This window comes from Mirounga angustirostris, unplaced genomic scaffold (assembly GCF_029215605.1).
Source record: "Mirounga angustirostris isolate CCGP_5_RB_7025 unplaced genomic scaffold, mMirAng1.0.hap1 SCAF_2, whole genome shotgun sequence".
In the NCBI taxonomy this organism is placed as follows: domain Eukaryota; kingdom Metazoa; phylum Chordata; class Mammalia; order Carnivora; family Phocidae; genus Mirounga; species Mirounga angustirostris.
The window spans coordinates 167749771-167772454 of NW_026991710.1; the positions used below are offsets into that span (position 1 = coordinate 167749771).

Consider the following 22684-nt stretch of genomic DNA (forward strand, 5'->3'; position numbering starts at 1 on the left):
TAATCCCTGCCCTACGTATTTGAAGGGGTTTCTACCAGTCTCAGATTATATATGCAAAAGCAGTTGGCAGAAGTTGAGGTCTTTGACACTTACAAATTATCTTCATTCTTATACTTTGAGGCAGTTTTCAAAGCAGTCTCTTTGCAGAAAAATTTTTAAATGCAAATAACTCAAAAATGAAAATCCCCAGCAAATCCTACTTTTCAAACAGTGGCTGTCAAACTTCAGAGATCCTGGGGATCTCCTGGGATCCTTACCAAAGGGTCTTACTGAAATACCTGGGACAGGCCTGAACAGTGTGCGTTTTAAAACCAGGCCCCCAGCCCACCTCCCCCAACCCTCCCCCCACCACCACCCCCTGCTTGCCTAGTCCCCATGGAGAGAGAACACAGAGAGGCTTCCACTGAGAGAAGGTAGGTCTGGTGGGCATTTTGGGTTACTCTTGACATTTTTGTACCTGTAAAAAAAAAAAAAATCACATCTGTAATTAAAAAGCACCATATAATGTAGGAAAGAGAATCAAAAACACAAAAAAGATAATAAAGAATGAAATTCCTTCATCCCTTTCATCTCCTCACCAGAGATGATCATTGTTAAGAGGCTGTCATGTAGCCTTTTATAACTTTTTCTACACAGTTATAAATGTAAACATATACAAATACATATTCCGATATTCTATACTTACAGGGTTTTTTAAAACATAAATATGATACATATTATTTTATCCCACTTCATATATCATAAATACACCTTAATGACAATACATACAGATTTCTCCTCATTCTTTGCAACAGTCCCATTGTATTCCATAGTAAAATGTACCATAACTTATTTCACCTATTTTCTAATAAATTTATATATATATTTCATTCTATAAAGAACATTCTTGATCATCTATCTTCATGCACCCAGGTTTTTTTTAAAGATTTTATTTACTTATTTGAGAGAGAGAGAGCAAGTATGAGTGGGGGGAGGGGCAGGGAAAGAGGGAAAAGCAGAGGGAGAGGGAGAAGCGGACTCCCCAATGAGCAGAGAGCCCAATCCCAGGACCCCAAGATCATGACCTGAGCCGAAGGCAGATGCTTAACCGACTGAGCCACCCAGGTGCCCCTTTAGGCACCAATTTCTATAGGTTAGATTGCTTGGGGTGAAACTCACTCATTAAGCACGTGTTTGTGAAGCTACTTCTGTGTGCCAGGTACTCCTCTGGGCATTTGGAAAAACAGTAGTGAACAAGACACCTTTGTAGGTCTGCTAGAGACAGGTAATAAATAGATATATAATGTTGAGTACCACTAAAATGCTGCAAAGAAAAATAACGCAGTCAAAGGGGATGGCTGGTGACAGGATGGTTATTTCAAACTGCTTGGTTAAGGAGGGCTGAGGAGGTGACATTTGACATGAACATGAGGGAGAAAGCCTTGCAGGCACATAAGGGAGAAGAGCATTTCAAACTGAAGAAAAAGCAAGGACAGAGGCCTTAGCATGCTCCAGAAACAGCAGGAGAGCCAGTGCACCTGGAGGAGGAGGAGAGGGGCGGTTGGTAGGTAGGAGATGTGAGGGAGGGTGGCCTGGGGCTACATCTTATGTGCCTTAGAGGCCACAGGAGGGAGGCTTCTGGAAGATTTTAGTGGGAAGTGACTTGATCTGAGCTGATGTGCTCATTCTCTATTGCTGCATAACAATAATATTGCAAACTTGGGAACTTATAATGTAACACACATTTTATTTTCTCACAGTTTCTAGGGCTCAGGAGTCAGGCAGTGCTTGGCTGGGTCCTCTACTTAGGGTCTCACAAGGTTTCATTCAAGATGCTGCCCAGGACTGGATTCTCATTATTGTGCCTCAGCTGGAGAAGGATCCATTTTCCTGCTTGCATGGCTATTGGCAGAATTCTGCTCTTTGAAGCTGTAGGTCTGAGAGCTTCAGCTGTTTTTTTGTCTCGGGTTGTTGTTGTTCTCGTTGTTCTGCTGCTATTAGCTTCTAGAGGCTGCCCCCGATTCCTTGCCAAATAGGGTTCCCCAACATGGCTGTTTGCTTCCTCACAGCCAACAAGGGGGAGAGACACTCCACTCCAGCAAGATGGATCCTAAAGTCTTGATGTAACAAACTCATATAATCACATACATCCTGTCACCTTCACCATTGTCTATTGGTTAGACTTATGTCACAGATCCCGCTCACTCAAGGACAGAGGATCACACCATGGTATAAGCCTTAGGGGACAGGCATCTTGGGGGCCACCTTAAGTACCTGTGTGCCACCCTTGGGGTTCAGAAGAAAACTCTGGCTGTAGTCTGGGGTATTTATGGTCACGGGCTGAAGGAGTAGCAAAAAGGAGATCATTATCATCCAGGAGAGAGATGATGGTGGTGTGGACTGCTAGGGTTATCGCAGAACAGGAGAGAAGTGGGTGGATTGCTGACATTTTGAAGGCAGAGCCAACAGGATTCGCTGATGGATTAGATATATGCATTGGGTCTCTTGGCCAAAGGCCCTCAGCATTTAAATGTCATTGTAAGTGGGGCGCCTGGGTGGCTCAGTTGGTTAAGTGTCCGACTCTTGGCTCAGCTCAGGTCTTGATCCCAGGGTCCTGAGTTCAGCGTGGAGCCTACTTAAAAAAGTAAAACAAAAAAAAAGTCATTATAGAATGCAAAAAAATTTTTTAAGTTTATTTTTTTTAATCTCTACATCAACATGGGGCTCGAACTCAGGACCCTGAGATCAAGAGGAGCACACTCCTCCAACTGAGCCAGCTAGGTGCCCCTAGAATGCAAAATTTTTGATGTTACTTTAATGCCATGCATATCATAATACAAATTTTTGCCTGTGACTTCAGGGGAGGTTTAGGGGTTATCCTGAAATTTATGCAGTAATTGCATTTATTTTAAAATGTATTCTAATTTATTAAATTAATATAATCAAGAGAAAATATAGCCAGGATTATTCTGCCTGTTAGCTCTTGAGGGATTGCTAATGTAAGACCGTTGGTCTTTTACAAAATAGCTGGAAGTATAAATTCCTGAAAAGCAAAATCATAAAAGACTGAGTAGCAACATGGAAAAGACTTTTGGTGCATTGAGGGGACAGAAGCCAAAGATGAAACTGATTGTACACAGCCAGTCCTCTTCTTTCCACACATAACAGATTCCTGAAAATGTGTGCCAGAGCCAAAAAAGGGACTTCCTGTTACAAGGTGATTTCTTTCTCAGAAATTAAATAAATATATATTAAATGCTGAATTACACCCTACCTTTTTGCCATAGTCTTTAAGGACAGATTTCTAGCATTTTTAAAGCTCTTTATTTGGTTATTTTTGTTCACAATTGAATTCACAGTTAATGGGTGTCTTTGGGTTCCCATGTCTTTTTTTAAGATTTTATTTTTTTTTTTAAGTAATCTCTTCACTCAATGTGGGGCTTGAACTCAACAACCTCAAGATCAAAAGTCCCATGTTCTACCAACTGAGCCAGCCAGGTGCCCCACAGTTAATGGTTTTAAGTCCAGTAAGCAACTCTTTCGTTTTTTGGTTTTTGTTTTTTTAAGATTTTATTTATTTATTTGAGGGGGGGGAGAGAGAGAGAGAGAGAGAGAGAGCACGTGCACACATAGGGGGGAGGGGCAATGGGAGAGGGAGAAGCAGGCTCCCTGCTGGGGCTCAATTCCCAGGACCCTGAGATCATGACCTGAGCCAAAGGCAGATGCTTAACCGACTGAGCCACCCAGGTGCCCCAGTAAGCAACTCTTTGAAGCTAAGGTTTGTCCCTCGGGACATCTGAAATATTTCTCTTACAAAATAGCTAGGAATATTTATTTACAGTGGTATCAAATTTTAAGACTTGCACTCTTCCTGTTTGATATCAGCACTTTAACTTTCCTGTATTCATTCATTTTCATAAAACCATAATACATGATACTGAAGCTTTGACAGCCACAGAACCATTTCTTTAAATGAAATCTTACCTTGAATCCTAATACATGGAAAAGATGATGTATAGCCGACTTGGTTGAAGTTCTGCTCTATGGGTTTCAGTTAAAGAAAACCTGCCATTAAATTAGTAACACGGGGTGGCGAGGAAACCGACCTGTGAGGGCAGTGGTCCCACGTGATGGTGCGAATTGTTCATCAGCTGTGACACAGCCCCAGCTGGATGGAGGGAAAGCCCGGTAAGGTGACTGAGCGTGGCACACAAATGTGCAGACCCTCCTCCGTCCTTTGCGAGAAAGAACTGGAAGGGAAAGGTAGAGAAAATAAACTGTTCTGTTATAGTGTTACAGTTATCAGTGTAGTATATTTCTTTTTCTTCTTTTTTTGTATTTGTACATTTCTTTTTCTAACCTAATTCTTTGTCATAGGTTAACAGTCAGTGAAAATGGGAGGGAGAAAAAAGCCAGAGGTCAGCTTTTGGGGTGACCACTCCCCAGTGGAAACAAGTATGTAGCTCCTTGAGGCTGACTCAGAGCCTCACTGACCCCACTAACAGCAGACCACCAAGGGAAGAGACATGCGTGGGTCATTAGGTTGGTTCCTTCCAATTTGACCCATTAACTTTTTTCTCTATATTACAGAACTGACAATATTTTGTTTTTATCAATAGAGAAAGATTAAATATTTGTAAGAACGTTGGCTTATGTTCTTAATGATTTGCCAAAATCAGAAAATATGGTACTTCTCTTTAGATTACTGATATTTACTATCAGTTCTGTGATTCTAAGAACCGTGAGAAGGGCTAGTGAAAATTTGTATGGGGGAGGAGGTCGGGGGTGGGAAGAAGAACAAGCCTGGTGCAACAATAAGCAAATACATTTTTTGTGTCCCAAGACATTTCTTTTTCTTAAGACCGAAAAGTTCTGTAGGTAATGCTCTTGTCCTGGATTGAATCAGCCATGCTTTCGAGGTGAAAGGGTTAATGACTATGAATTTATAAACACAAGATGTTGAATGTATAGTATTTACCTTATTTTAAAAGAAGCTAATCATGGGGCGCCTGGGTGGCATAATCAGTTAAGTGTCTGTCTCTTTGTTTCTGCTCAGGTCCTGATCCGGGGGTCCTGGGATTAAGCCCTGTGTCGGCCTCCCTGCTCAGCGGGGAGCCTGCTTCTCCCTCTCCCTCTGCCCCTCCCCCTGCTTGTGCTCTCTCTCTCAAATAAGTAAAATCTTTAAAAAGTAATAAAAGAAGCTAATCCCTGCACACCTGTGAGAATAGCAAAACGAAAAGTAGTCGGCAGTACCAGATGCTGGAAAGGATGTGGAGAAACTGGGTCTCTCCTACAGTGGGAAAGTATGATGGGAATGTGAAATGGTGCATACACTCCGGAAAATAGTTTCTTAAAAAATTAAATACAAACTCACCATTTGACCCAACCAGCTGCACTCCTGGCCACTTCTCCCAGAGAAATGAAAACCTATGTCTGCACAAAAACTTTTGCCAGAATGTTCACAACAGCTTTATTTGTAATAGCCAAAATATGAAAATAATTCAAACATTCCTCAGGAGAGTGAACCGTTCAACCGCAGTACGTCCATAGTGTGAAAGAGTACTCAGTGGGAGAAAACAGGCTGAGCTACTGACATAAAAAATGGGACAGGTCTCAAGAGAATTAAGACTGAGGGGTTTTTTAATTGCCAACCTCAAAAGATTACATACTGTATGATTTCATTTATAGAACATCCTCCAAATGACAGCGATGGAGAACAGATTAAGGATGGGATGGGGTGGAGGAGGGAAGGAGGACAGTGTAATTAGAAAGGACTGTACAAGCGGTCTGTGTGGTGATGGAACGGTTCTGTATCTCGGTTGTGGTGATGGTGACATGATTCTATGCCTGACCAAATTCCATAGGACTAACACACACACACACACAGACACGCAGTGCATGTAAAGTTGGTGCAATGTGAATAAGATTTGTAGATTGTACCAAGGTCAGCTCTCTAGTTTTAATACAGTCCTGTAGCTCTGTAAGATGTTGCGGGCGGGGAATACCAGCTGATGGGCGCATGGATCCTCTCTGCGCTATTTTTGCGACTCCCTGTGAATATCTAGAATTACTCCAAAATAAAAAGTTTTTTTAAAAAAAGAATTCATTTGTTTCCGATTCAGATCTTCAATGGGCATTAACCCTAACTCTGCACACTTAGTAAAAGTCTGTTATAATACAGCCTCAAAGACTTGAGTTAGCCTTATCTCAGGCTCCCATCATTATGTTCCTTGGACATAGTGTCATAAATCATATTGTCAGCAAGGAAAGACGGGTTATCACCTTTTGAGACGCGGCTATGAGAAAATTAGTGCCCCCTGCATGCCAGGGAATGACAACTACTGTTGTTTCTAGCGTTAGATTTCCAGAATTCTTTTTGGTTAATTCTCTTGGATTATACATGTGGTGTTAAAGAATGCTCTCAAAGAGACGTACATTGGTCTTACATTTACATAGTGCATGCTTCTCTGCAGGGCGAATTTGTAAATGAATATGTTGGCGAATTAATTGATGAAGAAGAATGCAGATTGCGAATCAAGAGAGCCCACGAGAACAGTGTAACTAATTTTTATATGTTAACTGTTACCAAGGTAAAATTGCTTTTTTTTTGTAAGAAAAAAGGATTTGGGGTCTTTGTTTCATGGTCTTAGATTGAACTCCGTTTCCTCTAATTTGATTTTTTTTTTCAGGAGAATGAACGCTTTACAGTAGCCAGTATGCTAGCTCCCATAATGTGCTAATTATAGCAGGCTACACAAAGGCTGATTATTGAAGCCTTGCACATGGCATGTGAGTGGACAGATGACCAGGACCAGGGCGGACATATGGGGCTTTTCGTCCCAGCTCTTCTTAGTCACTGAAGGACCTGGCCCTCAGTTTCTCCATCACTGACCGAGACCATCAGCTCTGTCATGCTAAGTTCTAAAGCCCCATTAAAGTTCTGATTTAGCAAAAATTCTAACTCTAAATTGTTCTGTGTACTGAAACTTCATGTCTGAGGTAGGACAAATGGATGCCATCATAAGCGAAATGATCATAAAGCTGCTAGATTAACCCGTATGCTCATAAGTCCCATTTGCCACACGTTCGGGACATCCGTTATCTTGTGCAATTTCTTCAGCAGTCCTCTGATTTGCAGAGGATGAGAAACTGAGGTCCAGCCCTGACAAGCGATCTGTTGGATATCTTGTCACAGTCGAGTGAAGGGCTAAGACTAGTACCCGTGTTTCCTGTGTTCCAGGCTCTCCCTGAAACTGAGTTAGAATATCATTAAAAGTAAGAACTAGAAATCACTTACAAGAAGTTTATTTTAACTGATATGTCATTGTTTGACAGTTTTACAACTTCCATGAACAGAAATTTCATAAACCTAAAATGCCATTTATTTCTGATGCCTGAGTAGCCCTTTAAGTCCGCTCCTCACTGTCGGGGCCCCTCCAGCCATCTTGATTACACATGGGAGGCTCCGTCCTCCAGAGCTCATCCGGATGATCAGAGTTCGAATTCAGAATGTTGAGCTTTTTACTGTGTTCTGAACGTCAGTGTAAGTAAAATAGAAGGAACAGGTAACCACTGAAGAGTATGTCCCACATGATAGCCCTTCCGTCGATCAGACGTCCAAATCTTCATTCAGAGGAAAGGCTTCCATATTTCCTCCGTCCCTCTTTATGGCCTACTCTCTTGTCCATTTACCCCCAGACTGGTTTCGCTGCTTGTTCAGAGCAGGAAGGGAGGGCTGACAGCAAGTCCCATGGCTCCCACGCCACGCGGCTGGCTGAGCTCTGCGCTCTGGCACCCCTGTGGCCGGGTCATCTTCTAAGTGCATTTTACTATGGTCTGTGTCTAGAAACAAAGTTTAAACAACTTTAAGATAAATTCCACTTTATCTTAATGGCTTTGACTTGAAACTCATCAGCTAGAGAACTTGGTCACCAGCCCGGAGAGCATGTGTTGTGGGAGTTGTCAGCTGCCAGACTTCGGCTGGTAGCAAAACGCTGCTTCCTGTGGCTCTTGACCGAGTTGGAGGTTTCTGAGAGAGGCTTGTACTTCGTTTTATGTCAGAGGTACCTTTCATTTCTTTTCTTTCTGAAGGACCGTATAATTGATGCTGGCCCCAAAGGAAATTATTCTCGCTTTATGAACCACAGTTGTAATCCAAACTGTGAAACACAAAAGTGGACGGTGAATGGAGATGTTCGAGTTGGACTTTTTGCTCTTTGTGATATTCCTGCAGGTAAAAAAGCTACTTGCTCCCTGTGCCCCTCTCTCTGGGCAGGACATCCTTCAAGGTTTGATGCTCAAGTATTTATTCAAGTAAGATAGGATTATATTTGAAACTGTTATCTGCCACTAAGAAGTGAAAATCCATGTCCTGCAAAAGGGAGTTTAGCAAGAGCCTTTCTGTCCGAGAGGATGTTACAGAATCCTGTGTGTCCGCGACCCTCCTGAAGGACTCCTCCCAATGAATCCTGTCTGCCCAGTATAGCCAGATGTTTAAGCTTTTGTTTTCTTCTTTAAAGTATGAACATACTGTGTTAGCATCAGCTGGTTTCTTGGTTTGTGTGTGGGGGGGTTTGTTTGTTTGTTTTTTAGTTGAAAGGTCAGTCTGTTTCAAATTAGACACGAAAAGCTCTCGAAGGCCGTTATTGCTTCCATGTCTCCTCAGCCATCCAGCATCTTACCAGCAACACTTAGTTTCTTCTCTGCCAGGTTTTAGGGAACTGGCTGAGAAGAGAAGAGCTGTAGCTAAAAGAGAAACTGCATTCCCGGAACTCTGTTCAGGACCAGCCAGCAGCAAGCTTGGACCTCCCAGTCCGAATCCCTGGGTCTTTGGTGTAAATAGTAAATCCGCACTGTGAACTCCGTTCCGAGCATGCGCTAAAGCGTTAGTCGCCGGAGATAGTGTGGCCGCCACTCTGTTCATTCAGAAATTCTTGTAAATTAGCTTGAGAAAAGCAAGCTAAGCCAGAGCCCATTTCTCTCGAGCACAGATTTCAGATTCTTCGTCTCTTACATTGTTTTTGAGCACTTCAATGAGAAGGATATGACGGCTTTTATAGACTGTTTTTGCTGTAATCCTTGGTGGGTGGGGATGTTTCCCTCTGTTGTTTTTCCCCTGTCACTCTTCAGTGCAGAGCACGGCTGAGGGAAAAGCCTTCAGGTCAGAATTAAGTCTCTCTTTTCCTTATGAGAGTGTGTGTGTGACAGCATGTCTGTTCCCCGAGACTTGAGGATGAGTAATTCTTTCTCTCGCTTTAGGGATGGAGTTAACGTTTAATTACAACCTGGACTGTCTGGGCAACGGCAGAACCGAGTGCCACTGCGGCGCAGAGAACTGCAGCGGCTTCCTGGGCGTGCGGCCCAAGGTCAGTTGCACGGGGAGCGAGCGCCCCAGGCCGGCGGCAAGTCAGCAATGAGGCTGTTGAAGTCTGTGACCATCTCAGGAAAGGGCTGGCGAGTGGGTCCCCGGTTTAGTCCACAGCTGTCGCCTTAACCGGAGTGTAGACTCTCTGACTTTCCAGTGAAGCAGCTCTCAGTAAGATCTGTCAGGTTCTGAAGAGGTGTTTGCATTTCTGATTAAATCTAGTTATCAACATCCTTTTCAAAAACTTTTTTAAAATTCACACTATGCCAAAAACCACTGAGTGCTTTGGTACATGAATTACATCTCAGGATCCTTGCAATTTAAAACACAAAGCACCGTATTCAAAAGTCAGAGAAAATGAAGCCTTATTTTTATTTTAGTACTGTTATGGGATAAGTCCTCCTGCTGGTTTTTAGGTAATTGAACAAAAGAGTTCAAGGGAACTCAGATGAGCCTGAGGTTATGGGAGCTCCCTTTCTATGTAGAGCCTCACGCGCTGTGTTCATCCTTCTCCCCGCCAGTCGACGTGTGCGTCAACAGCCGAAGAAAAGGCCAAAAATGCTAAGTTAAAGCAGAAGAGGCGAAAAATCAAAGCAGAACCAAAGCAGATGCATGAAGACTACTGTTTTCAATGTGGAGATGGTGGAGAGCTGGTCATGTGTGACAAAAAAGACTGTCCCAAAGCATACCACCTCTTATGCCTTAACCTGACTCAGCCACCATATGGTAAGCGAGCCTTTCAGGACCCTTTCCCTGACTTGCGACTGCCAACGATGTGTCACCTAGAATGTACTTCACTCCCCTTAGTGGAGCCATGGAATGGATAATGTTGAACCGAAAGTATGCTAGTGAGAAATCTGTCTGCAAATATGGGATAGGTGCGGGCCAGGAGGATCGGTTTCTTGCTCCTTATTGCCGTGGGCGAGCCGTCGGCCCCCGTGGCGTTGAGTTTGGGACGGAGCGCACACCCACGCTCAGTCGTCCACTGAGACGTGAGTGTGGCCGAGATGCCGAGTCGTAGTCAGCTGAATTCGGTCTCCAGTCAGAGCAGATGGTGCGAGCCCGGCTTCTTCGTGGGTAATCACGACGGCCACTAACGGGGCTCTTTTCCCTGTGCCCACCCCTCCGCAGGAAAGTGGGAGTGCCCGTGGCATCAGTGCGAGGAGTGCAGCGGTGCGGCCGTCTCCTTCTGCGAGTTCTGCCCACGCTCATTTTGTAGAGAGCATGAGGCGGGCGCGCTGGTCCCCTCTGCTCTGGAAGGCCGGCTCTGCTGCTCGGAGCACGACCCCGAGTCTCCTGTGTCGCCAGAATCCTGGAGCAAGATCAAATGCAAACTGGCATCACAAGATCACGGAGAAGAACTGAAAGAATAAATGGGTGGTGATTTCTTCTTTTTTTCTTTTTGTTATTGAGATGAAAAAAAGGAAAAGAAACAAGTGACTCGATGGCACGTTAGTGGGAGAAAGCTGCCGCCGCGCCGACCAGGGCCAATGCGTGCGGGCAGAAGCGGTTGGCCGTGTCTGTTTTTCTGTTTTGTTGGGTTGGGGATTCTTTTGTGGCGGGCCAAAGTCCCTTGGTCTTCTCTTGCCTTTTATCATGCTTCCATGCCCTTGCAGCGGGAAAAAGAGATGTCTTCGCTTTTAAAATAACGAAGAGAAAAAGAAATTTTGTTAATGAGATACATTTAAAGTCTAGGATGTGTTCCTTGGGTGTAAAAAGCAAAAGTAGCCCTGATTCCTTTATTTATTTTCATTTTTTAAAACTTTGGAGAAGTGTAGTTCAGATAGTCTATTCAGTGTACGTGTGCGTGTGTGTTTGAAGTAGCAGTTGGAGCAGGCCCTCTAGAAAAGGTTCTGGTGATCTTTATATACCTCTTTGCTGAGCAGTAGGTAGGCTCACTTCTCTTTGCCTTCCAAACACTTTCATAGTCTTAGAGAAGGGCTCCGTGGGAGTATTGAATCTGGCCTCTTGAAAACAAGATGCCTCAGCGGATTTTACCTCTGTGGTCTGAACCTAGCTGGGCTTTATGATGTGATACCTTTGCTTAGAAAGGTATATAATGTGGTTTTTGGTTTTGGAGAAAAACAGAAATGGGTGCCCTCACTGAGTTTGAAATGTTCTCCATTGACAGTGGACATTTCTGATGAGGCGTGTTTATGTGGATGTGAATGCAGAGTTAGAATGGTCGTCCCTGTTGTTCTGACACGTGGACAAAGGCAGCTAAAGGGAGATGAAAGGCCCAGAGCCGGAGTTGGATCATTCAGGCACCGTCCTCTGCGCAGTGTAACGGGGCCCCTACCCTAGTCTGACCTGGAGGGCGTTATGGCCATTTCCTTCCCTGTCTCTGCTTCCCTCTCCGAATCAAACATTCCCACCCCCCACCCCCACCCCCCCACCCCCGCCCAGCCGAGTTTCCTGGTGAAAATGTCACAGGTGAATCAGAGTTGTATCTGAGTAGGTCTTTTTGGTTTAGTTCTTCTTTGGGGGGCGTGGAAGGGGTAGGGGTATCCCCCTGTTATATGTAAACAATTTCTATTTAGTATTCTCTACTAATTAAAATCACCCCCACCGAGGAAGGGGAAGCGCTTCTACAGGGTATGTAAGAGCCACACAAACACACTTCATTTTAGGAAGCACTTAGGGAAGCTCCCAAGAAAGCAGTGTTATTAGCAAAAATGGTTGGGACGCTTGGATCTCATAGATGCAAGTGTATCAAGATGTCTGCCCACAAAATTCACTTGCATTTAATGCTTCGGAATATGTATATTCCAGTATTCCTTGTATGAAGTAAATAGTAATGTCAGACATTGTTGTCACACTGTACTAAGTAGAAGTCTAGGGCTAGCTTGAATGAACGTTAACTTTCTCTGTGAATTTTGACTGCTTACAATTGCTGGTACCTGGTGGCATTTATTTTCCCTCAAGAAATACCTAGGAACCTTATGAAGGGAGGGAGGGTAGATGCTCGGCCACATTCCTTCCGTTGTGTTATGTGTGTTCCTTTTTTCTTATCAATTTAGAGTTCTTCTCTGGAAAAAAAAAAAAAAAAGCTCTTTTGTGCCTCTCTCTCTCTCTCTCTTTTTTTAATGTAAATGTGCAATTGAACTGGATTTTCTCTTGTAAAAAAACATAAAACAAAAAAAATCACACTACAATTCCTTTACTTAAGCTCCTAAACTGCCATTTGCCTGATTCCAGCAATTAATTCTGAGGTAACTTATTGAGCCTCCAGGAATTCTCTTGATTGGATATGATCCCAGGAGAAACAGCAAGATGGAAAATGCTGTGCATGTTACCGAATCAGATCGCTGCCGGTGACGTGCAGCACGGCGCGCCGGGACACTAAACTTTGTTCTTGAGCAGTTAGATAGCTGGATGTCCTTTTAAAAATAATTTAAGAAAATCTAGGTTTTACCATACTAAAACTTTATTTTATATATATATATGTGTGTGTATATATATATGAGATAAATGGTTGCTTTTTTTAAACTTCCTAACATGAAGGATTTCCTTTAACATGCAAAATGTAACTCTCTCGCTGAAACCGTATCCCACATGAAATCTTAACCTCCTTGCTTTGTTTTGGACTTAGTGCTGTTTAACACCTGGTGACTTTTATATGGTAAGCCGGGTACGTGCTGTGTACCTACAGACACCTTAGGTTTCAGTGTTTTTATGCAGCTTCTTCATCGTGTCACATTTTGTTGGTGTTACAACAGCTCTGCTGAGATTTTTTAATCTTTTTGGGGGGTTGGGGGTACCTAATAGGATCGTTCTGCCATTGCAGAAATCAGGGTGAAAACAAAATAGCTAACCGTAGCTCTGGAGTCTTCGTCCAGGAGTGCTCTTTAATGGTCCGGAAGTGGCTTGAGCCCCGCCAGGGCCAGGGCGCTCTCCTCACAGCTCCGGGCTGTCACTGCCCACCTGCTCGGTGCAGGCTGTGGCAGCAGAAGGGGAGAGGGCCGTGCTTCCTGCGTGCATTGCGCGCACGCACTGCGCTTGCCCGCGCTTCACCAGCCAGACGGTCAGAGGACGTGTGGCTCGCTCTTCGTCTGTGGTTGCTATTTGTGAGCTTGTAAATCTGCATGGTCAGAGCAAAAATGGTTGGGGTTTATTCTTGTCCCAAAATGAAGTAACTTAAAGCATCATGGGATAATGGTGGGTTCTTTTTTTAGCCTCATGTTAATTCTTTGGAAGAAGAAGCGAATGTAAAATTTTTGATAATCGGCATAAAGCTTCAGAAATCAGATGGGTAACAACTACAGAGGAAATCCCGGGCGGCCTTCCGGGCATGCGCGGCGCAGGCGGGGGCTGGCGGCCCCTCATTCCTGGAAGGCCGGCCCGCCCGGAGGGATTCACTTCTTTAATAGCTAATCAGGGCTAGAGTCAGGAGGGAGGTGGGGTTTATTTTCATTTTTATTTTAACAAGTTCCTACTCTACCTTAATTCTTAAAAATGATCTGGCCTAAGCTATAGAATAGGCCGACTTTTAGAATCACTGAAACTGGGAGCTCTCTGTGTGTTCAAGTCAGGAACAAATGTAAAAACTAAATGATAATAATAGGGGGGTGGCCGCTCCCAGCTCCCTTCTGCCATTTCCACATAATACTTGGAAACATGCTTGTAAATAATGTTTTGGAATTCTGAGATAATCATGTAGAGGACTCTCAGAGTGGGCAGGCTGTTGGACAGGTTTCTCTCCCGGTTCATGAAGTAGTTTCCTTTCGGCCTCATCGCACGGTTTGGGTTCCAGTCAGGGCCAGGGCCAGGGCCAGGGCGAGGGCGAGGGCGAGGGCGAGCGATGCAGTCTGGACGGCAGAGAGCAGCCTACAGAGCCTGGTCTCTGGACGCCGCCGCCCCCCCCCCCCCCCCCCCCCCCCGCCCAGGGTCCTTCAGCATTCACCTTGAAGTCAGGGCGCTGCCGGCTCCCAACCGGATAAGAAAACAGGTGGCCGCAGCCCTTAGGGCTTGGGAAGCTCACCGGGGAGGTACCTCTGGCAGCGCAGACTCGACTTCCCAAGTTGGCCAAGTTGCTGCAGACACAAAGTGATCATTTGGAACGATTTCCGTTGGCCTCGGACCACTTACACTTGGTCCCCGGTTATCTGTAAACCAAGAGTAGAACCCGCCTCCATTTTCAGCTAAGCTGGGGAACAGATCCGATTAGATGGTTTTGCCATGTATTAAAGAAGACTGAAAAGTTGGAAATGTGTATATACTGAAATCTACCAACTTTTCCCCGGGGCGGGGTACAGGGAGAAAAGGGGTTTAGAACAGGGTGAGGGAGGGGGAGTGATGTTTACCACAGGTACGAAGTAGTCACTTTAACACTGAGACCTCTGCCTCATTGAATTCAGGTTTTTTAAGTACTTGAAACTCTTCAGATTCCCCTTATTTTACAGTTACTTTTAAACTTATGAAGTAGAAAGCATTGTTTTGTATACTGTTTTGAAAACAATCTAGTCTCTTGTCCTCTTCAACTTGGATTAAAGGCAAAGTTCTGCTAATGGGAGAGAGTGTCCACAGCAGATAGCTCAGATTTCATGTACACGTTCGGGAAGAGACTCTTGCATGAAATACCAGCAGCCTTTTTATGAGTATTTCCCACGTGTGTTCTTTATTTTGTCATTATGTCAACCCTATCCCCATGCACCTCTTCTTTCCTTTTAATATATATGCCTGTGTAGGGAAAAAAACAAAAATGTGCACGTACATTACACTCCTGAAACGCAGGGTGTAATCTGTGTTTCAAAAACCATTTCCGTTCTTTTCTCCGTCAGTCCCCTGCTTAAGTGACAAGTTCGGATGGGGGGGGGCGGGCGGGGAGCGGCCTGCCCTTCTGTAGCCTGTGAAAGTCAGTTATGCGTAAGAAAAAGGGAAAAGATGAACAGTTGCCAAAGTCATTTATTCGGCCCTTAGTTTTCTTATGTGACCTTCCGCACCTGCGAATTGGCAAGCGAGCCCCCTCGGGTGCCGGCCACAGACCTGCGACGTGCGCACGAGGCGCGGTGTCCCTCAGATCACCAGGCCGAGGCATGTATGAGGTATTCTTGTCAGGTTAGGAGTGGACTGGATACAATTTCCTTTTCTCCTCTGTTGTCATTAATATTGCTCTTTTATCTCATTTGTGCTGTCACATACCCTCTGTTAAAAAGAAAATCACATTGCCTCCGATGACCAAGATGCTAAATGATGATTACAGCCGGCTAATAAGATCCTTTTTCTATACAAGGGTGTGTGCACAATTGGAATTGATACGAGAAATTCATTTGTAACCACTTGTGATATTGCACAACAAACACAGATACCTACAGATTGTTTTCTTTTTCTTGTGATCTTTATCTATGATAATGACCTTTGTAGATTGGTTATTTCTGTACTTTGTTTATCTGTAATAAACTTTGTAGATCCTGTGAAATGTTATTTTGCCTAAATCACTCGAGACTTGAGTCTTTAATAACAAAGCATCAATATTCACGAAAGTCAATCTCTTTTGAGTTTCTGTGACTTGGCTAGAAGCTCTTGACACTAAGGGATTAGTGTTCATTTTCCCTGGGGGGTGTTCCACTAGGGCATTACTGTATAATGACTTGATGTTTGCCACATAGACTTCAAGATATATGATATTTTGGGGATTTTGTTGATTGGCCTATGTTTTACTGCATAGTGTGAAACGTGTAAAGCTTGGTTAACCTGTATATAGATAGCTTACTGTTGACTAGTTATAGTGTATTTAGGATTGCCTGTAATTTTAAGCTTCTTACTACTGTGTGTGCTGGTAGGAACATAAATTTTTGTACATTATATTTACTGAGATGTTGCCTTTTTTTATTTTACAAATACTTTGGGATTCAAATGTGTTTTTTGCTTCCGTGAGGATTAATTTGGAAAGGTTCTTAATGACATTCCACTGACTTCAGATTTTGCTTGAGATTGACTTCAATAAATTGTCCTGTATGTTCCAAATTAAACTGTGGGCTTGTTCATTGCCTGTAGTTTCTGGCCGCAACTGCTGGGCTAGAGGCCCTGATGGGAGGGAGGGCACCGGGGTCGGGCTGGAGGACCCGAGACGTGCCCCCCACCGCCGCCCCGCCCCCGGCCGCTGAGGCCTGCGGCACAGCGAGGTCCTCGGAAATGCTGCCGAGCCGCAAATAGACGTGGGGTTTGGTGGTGGTGTCCCAGAGGGAAGGCCCTTGGAGGAGGATGCTGCTCGCTCGGTGTGGTAGGAGGCTGTGGAGCGAAGGGCGGGAGGGGGAGATGTGCGTCACTTTCATCCCGGGCGCCAGCTCGGGGTCGGCGGCCCCTGGAATGGCACTGCTTGCAAGCCGGGCCGCGCGGAGCCGCGCCTCCCGCTTCCCCGCGTCCCGGGTCGCCGACCCGCCCGTCGGGTGCAGTGCCCCCGGCGCCCGCCAGCCCGCGCCCCGAGCCGCCGAGGCCCGCCCCCGGGGACAGCCCTCCCGGGGGCGGGCCCGCGTCCCGCCGCTGCCGCGTCAGCGCAGCGTCTGTCCGCGGCGGACGGCAGGATGGGGAAGGCGGCGGCGGCCCTGGGCGCCGAGCTGGGCGTGCGGCTCGCCCTGTTCGCGGCCTTCCTGTAAGCGGCCCGCGGCCGGCGCCTTCTCGCACCGACCGGCCGCAGCGGCGCGCGGGCGGGCTGTCCACGCGAAGGAGGCGGGCGGCCGGGCAGCCCCCGCCGGGCCCGGGAAGCTAACGCACGTGCTCTGCGCATTTGTGTTTCCCCTCCAGGGTAACGGAGCTCCTTCCTCCCTTCCAGAGGCGGATCCAGCCCGAGGAGATGTGGCTGTACCGGAATCCGTATGTGGAAGCCGAGTATTTCCCTACCAAGCCCATGTTTGTGCGTGGAGAACCAGCCTGCCTTCCCTCCCTTGATACTTAGTACTGAGCTTGATGCTAGGGCGCAGGTGGGCCTTCCGGCTCCGGCGTGATCTTTGTGGGGGACTGCTTGCTCCCTTCGATGAGGTGCTCGCCATTTTGTTTCCTTACGATTAAAATCCAAATTTAGAGGGGCAAGATGCCAGTGTGGGCTCCAGAGACACGTTCCGTGAGCTCTGCTCCTTAGGATGGCCTGAGGCACCCTGGCCCTTAGAGTAACGGCCCATGGCGGTGGCGTTTGCTGGTGGAGCTGCCCTGTGCCCAACTACCCCGCAGACACGGCCGCTGCTCGTATTGACAGGGACCCGTTAGGTCTGACCTGTGACTTCCGCTGTCGCCTCCCATCCCTCTTCCCTGTAGGCGCTACTTGAACCACTAGCCGCGTGGTTTCACCGGGGCCCTGGGTTTGGGTTTTTTAACGTCTGCCATCTTCTGGTTCAGGTCATTGCATTTCTGTCCCCACTGTCTCTGATCCTCCTGGCCAGATGTCTCAAGAAGGCAGGTGGGACCGACAGCAAACAAGCCTGCCTGGGTAAGAACGAGCCCTCTCTGGCTGGGCTGGTCTCTAGCTCCTCCGTGCTGTCATCTCGGCCACTGGAGGTGTGACCTCTGCGTGTGGAGGCCACTGAGTTGTGCATTCTTCAAGGCGTCCTATCTCCCCTGGACCCGTGTTGTCACCCGTGAGAAGAGTGGCACTCAGAACATCGTTAACCTCCGAGGTGAACGATGCGCTGGATGATTTGTACCCCAGCCTAGTGTCCAGCCTAGTACGGAAGCTCTCTCTGTACTCCACCACGTTCAAGGCTAGAATGATTTTTCTGCTCCGCTCCGGCTGGAGCCTGCCCGTTCCGGTCTCAGAAAGACCCTGGCTGCTCTCTTGATGGCACCGTGACCGCGCAAGTCCTCCTAGGCAGAAAGCACTAACAGGAAGTTTCTTTGCGTTCCAGCTGCCAGCCTTGCCCTGGCTCTGAATGGTGTCTTTACCAACACAATAAAACTGATAGTGGGCAGGTAAGTGGCCAGAGTCCGCGCCCCGGAGCCTGCCTCGGCCTAGTCCGCAGGAGATGGTTAACCGCACCCTGTCCTCTATCCTCAGTCTGACCTTGCTCTTCTCACCTAACATGGCCTCCCTTCCCTACGGCTGTCCTGCGGGTGACACTTGGGCTCTTTGCTGCCCTGAACAGCGGTTCCCACGGACCAGCACAGCGGGGTCCGTGTCCTCTGAACACCCCCTGAAGCTGCAGGGTGGCTTGCTCTTTGCCCTAAAAAGTTACCGTGTGTTGGACTGCCCCCCCTTCCTTTAAATGTGGACCTTGGAAATCATGTTTTTCTTTTAATGGTGACTATCCTAATCCAGTTTCATTATTTTGCCTGGGACACTAAATCTGACCAACTGTGAACAGGATTACAGTATCTGATACAACCAAAAAATAATTTCTGGAGTTGTTAAGTGATCTGTGTTGAGACCATGTTTATTTTTTCAGGCCACGCCCAGACTTCTTCTACCGCTGCTTCCCCGATGGGCAAGCCCAGTCCGACTTGACGTGCACAGGGGAGAAGGACGTGGTGAATGAGGGCCGCAAGAGCTTCCCTAGTGGACATTCTTCCTGTATGAATACCACAGGGACTCAGCATCTGTGCCTTTTTGGGGTCACTGAATTCAGCTTAGGAAGCTTATGAGGATGGGGCCATCTCTCTACTCTTGTTCTTGTATCTAAAAACTAGAGAATCCCCTCCTTCTTTAATAACACCAAGATTTCACAAGCCTGAGCCTCAAGTATTAGGGTAAATATTCAAGGACAGAGGAAGTAGTTTACCTTCATGAGATTTGAACATTTTATGAGTCTTGGATTATTTGTCTAGATCCTGCAATCTGGTACTAGTTAGAAAAATATTAACTAACCTTTATTGCAGGTGCTTTGGAAAGCATTTTTTTATTCTTATCTCTTTTGGTACCATAATAGCCTAAAGAGGTTGATACTATTATTTTTATGATTCCTATTTATACATCAGGAAACTAAGGCATCAAGAAGTAACCTGCCCAAAGTCTTAATGCCAGTATTCCAAACACTATTCCTAAGGGTATTATTACCTATGGGACACACAGTAAAGTCCTTCATTTTTCCTTTTGTGTCCTCCTCGTCAATGATCTACACCACAAGTGTACCAAAAAAGGATAAAACATGTTCATGCCCCCAGCCACCTAGTTGCAGATGAGTGAGGGAGCTTCCTTTAAAAGATGTAAGACTTACAGGTTTTCCCTCTTCTAGTTGCATTTGCTGGTCTGGCCTTCGCTTCCTTCTACCTGGCGGGGAAGTTACATTGCTTCACACCACAAGGCCGTGGGAAGTCTTGGAGGTTCTGTGCCTTTCTGTCACCTCTCCTCCTCGCATCTGTGATCGCGCTGTCCCGCACCTGTGACTATAAGCATCACTGGCAAGGTAATAAGCAAGGTGTTCCTGCGATGCAAGTCTGCATGTTTCACCTGCCACTGTATCCCTAGCATTTGGCACAGAGGAGACGCTGACTGTATCTGTTAAATGAATAAACAAATGAGTCTGGGATAGTCTGGGTTTCTGAACCAAGAGTATGTATAGCTGTGTGGAAGGTGAGAAAGCAGTTTCCTTTTAAAGAGATTACCAAGGAGAAATGTCCCAATTTTTCCATTATTTTGAAGCATCCTAAGTTCAGAATAAATTCTCTAAGAATTTTTTTCTCTAAGAAATTTTTTACAAAGATCAATTTACTTACTGTCTTAAAATAAAAATCAAGTTTGTAAAAAAAAAAAAATCAAGCTCGTTCTCATGAGATTTTTGTTCAGAAACCAAAATTCAAGAAAACATAAAATTGTAGTTAAGCCAAAGAAATTTAAGTTGAATGATATAGTAAAACATCCAAATTACAGAGTATCTTCACGGAAAACCCGTAATTCAAAAAAAGCTGATAGTATTGCCCGGAAGTCCTTAGGAGCCCTGTTTTTAAGAATAAGCTAATTTTTTGCAAAGAAGAGCAACTCCTGGACAGTTTTTTGCTTTCTCTAGAACTCTTTACATGGTGAAAAAGGGGTTAATAGCAGTAAGTGAAACTTTGTTATCTTGAATTTTTAAAAAATCCACTCTAGCGGGAGGTGGGTGGGGGAATGGGGTAATTGGGTGATGGGCATTAAAGAGGGCACGTGATGTGATGAGCACTGGGCGTTATATGCAACTGATGAATAAGTGAACTCTACCTCTGAAACTAATGATGTACTCTGTGTTGCCTAGTTGAATTAAAAAAAAATTCAATCTAGCGTATCCTCGGAAAAAGGCTTATATTTACTTAAAGATGTGGGGTTTTTTTAAACTTTATTTGAGAGAGAGAGAGTGGGCACGAGTGGGGGAGAGGCACAAAGGCAGAGGGAGAAAGCAGGCTCCCCACTGAGCAAGGAGCCCGATGTGGGGGGTGTCCCTGGAGCCTGGGATCATGACCTCAGCCACCCAGGCGCCCCCAAAGATGTGTTTTAACTTGTTTAGGAAAGAACCTGATGATAATCCTTTTAACTATATGATAAATGTGAAATTGAGGTTTTTTGCACCCAAACAAGTAGAGTAACCTGGAGGGCCAAGTTCTCTATAGAGGCGTCCCCCATTGTACTGCACTTCACAGAGAGCTGTGTCTCTTGCCAGTGGAAGGTTCTAGCAACCCTACGGTAAGCAGGTCTGTCGGCACCATTTTTCCAACAGCATTTGCTCACCTGTCTCCGTCATACTTTGGTAACTCTTGCAGTGTTTTAAACCTTTTCATTATATTTGTTATAGTGATCTGTGATTAGTGATTATGACTTGCCGAAAACTCAGATGATGGTTAGCATTTTTTAGCAATAAAGTATTTTTAAATTAAGGTATATACTTTTTTTTAGATCTAGTGCTATTGTACACTTTAAGAGACTACAGGATAGTGTTAGCATAACTTTTATATGCACTGGGAAACCGAAAAATTCATTTGACTTGCTTTATTGAAATACTCGCTTTATTGGCAGTGATCTGGAATCGAACCCTCAATATCGGTATGCCAGTAACATGTGGTGTTTTAACATGATTTGAGAGTCCAGTGATTAAGAAAAGACCTTATCTCCTCTCTTTTAGATGTACTGGTTGGAGCCATGATTGGCCTGACGTTTGCCTATGTCTGCTACAGGCAGTATTATCCTCCTCTGACGGATGCAGAATGCCATAAACCGTTTCAGGACAGCCTTGCACTGCCCGTGGCACAGAAGCCTGGTGACCCTTATCATTTTAGTATTTAGAAACTAGAACTACCTCCGTGGAGATGAGGTGAAGCAGCCCCTCTTAACTGCGCAAGACAAGAAAGTCTGACCTTTTTACTCTTAAGAGATACAGGTGAGCACTTCATTCTGTCTCCGTATGTTTATGCAGTTTTGCTCACATGGATTTGTCATGAGTCAGGGTTCAGGGTTCTTTTTCACAACTCTGTGCCACACATTCTGATAAAGAAATCTTCCAGTAGTCCACCAGATTGGTATCCCAAGATCTACAGCATTTTACGTTTAATTTAAATGTCATTCTTGGAAGGCTCTTTCACAAAGAAACCTTTACATATCCTAGAACCCCTAGAACCCAGAGTTAAATTTCCATTTTCCATAGCTCAAAATCTTACAACCCAAGATGACCAACTAAATTATTTGGTTCTGTTTACTTTCTCTGGTGACGATTCCATCAAGCCTTAAGTAGGAAAATGTCCAGTTGTGGCTTCTTTACCACGTTAGACCTGTATCTTACTTGAGTCTAGCCAGATACTGCTGTCCACTTTGAATCCTGTGGGCATAATTTATTGAATCACTAAATAAACAATTTTTTACAAATGGTAAGGACAAATGAAGTGGAAATCATCACTTGCTAGTATTGAAACCGCACTCCTGAACTGTGTTCATGAGCTGCTTTCCCTCCATGCGTGACTGAAGAGCTGCCCAAATGCATCAACTCTGCAACTGGCTAAGGCAGGAAAGAAAAATTACACATGTTCTCTGGAGGACAAAATGAACTTTTTCTGTCTCTTCTTCATAATGGGATATAAGGGACAATTACAGGACATCATCAGAACTGATGCTATAGGACCTACAACTGCCCTGCTCTTTGCGATCATACTTTCTATATTTTCAATGTATCTATCTTTTTCCTTCAATAAATGTGACAGTCAAAAATGGTGAACATGGGTGTTTTTGGTACGTAGAGTACCGTTCGAGAGCTGGAACATTTCCAAAGAAAAACACTGGCTTCCCCACCCCATCTGACATAAAGTGATCTAACTGGCTGTAGTGGAGGCTGATTACCTGTAAATATTGAAGAACAGTCTCAATATTGACTTTGTAATTGCCATGCTTTAAATTCTGAACTACATCTGCCTATGATAATGAAAACACCAGTCAAGGGAAAAGAACTTAAATAATAGTTC

General features: G+C 45.1%; 2 protein-coding genes across 11 annotated transcripts in view; both read left to right on the top strand.

The window, feature by feature from the left end:
* Positions 1–16302, top strand: part of NSD3 (nuclear receptor binding SET domain protein 3) — a 121004-nt gene extending 104702 nt beyond the window's left edge. The window contains exons 20-24 of one of the 4 annotated variants that reach the window (XM_045879853.3): positions 6453–6569; positions 8071–8212; positions 9238–9344; positions 9865–10069; positions 10475–16302. In XM_045879853.3, the coding sequence (XP_045735809.1) occupies positions 6453–6569; positions 8071–8212; positions 9238–9344; positions 9865–10069; positions 10475–10716 (813 nt within the window). In that variant the 3' untranslated portion in view covers positions 10717–16302. The other 3 variants (XR_010409683.1, XM_064585533.1, XM_064585534.1) reach the window with 3 other exon arrangements.
* PLPP5 (phospholipid phosphatase 5) lies at positions 10590–22436 on the top strand. 7 transcript variants are annotated; one of them, XR_008506485.2, is made up of 8 exons: positions 16801–16934; positions 17087–17195; positions 17675–17765; positions 18181–18244; positions 18718–18842; positions 19504–19674; positions 21358–21612; positions 22102–22436. XR_008506485.2 is itself a non-coding variant. In XM_064585537.1 (7 exons), exons 1-7 carry the CDS (start codon positions 10671–10673, stop codon positions 21516–21518), a joined length of 774 nt encoding a protein of 257 aa, XP_064441607.1. In that variant the 5' UTR covers positions 10590–10670; the 3' UTR covers positions 21519–22436. The 7 variants fall into 7 exon arrangements, 6 of the variants coding, with proteins under 6 accessions (XP_064441607.1, XP_064441610.1, XP_045735805.1 ...); XM_064585537.1 differs by lacking the exon at positions 16801–16934 and adding an exon at positions 10590–10723 and having other exon boundaries at positions 21358–22436; XM_045879849.3 differs by having other exon boundaries at positions 21358–22436.
* The last annotated feature ends 248 nt before the right edge of the window (positions 22437–22684 follow it).

Coding starts and splice junctions, on each gene's coding strand:
- PLPP5 (XM_045879849.3), top strand. CDS start 16,867: ATGGGGAAGGCGGCGGCGGCCCTGGGCGCCGAGCTGGGCGTGCGGCTC. Junction 18,843..19,503: donor CCCTAGTGGACATTCTTCCT/GTATGAATACCA, acceptor TCCCTCTTCTAG/TTGCATTTGCTGGTCTGGCC. Junction 19,675..21,357: donor CTATAAGCATCACTGGCAAG/GTAATAAGCAAG, acceptor CCTCTCTTTTAG/ATGTACTGGTTGGAGCCATG.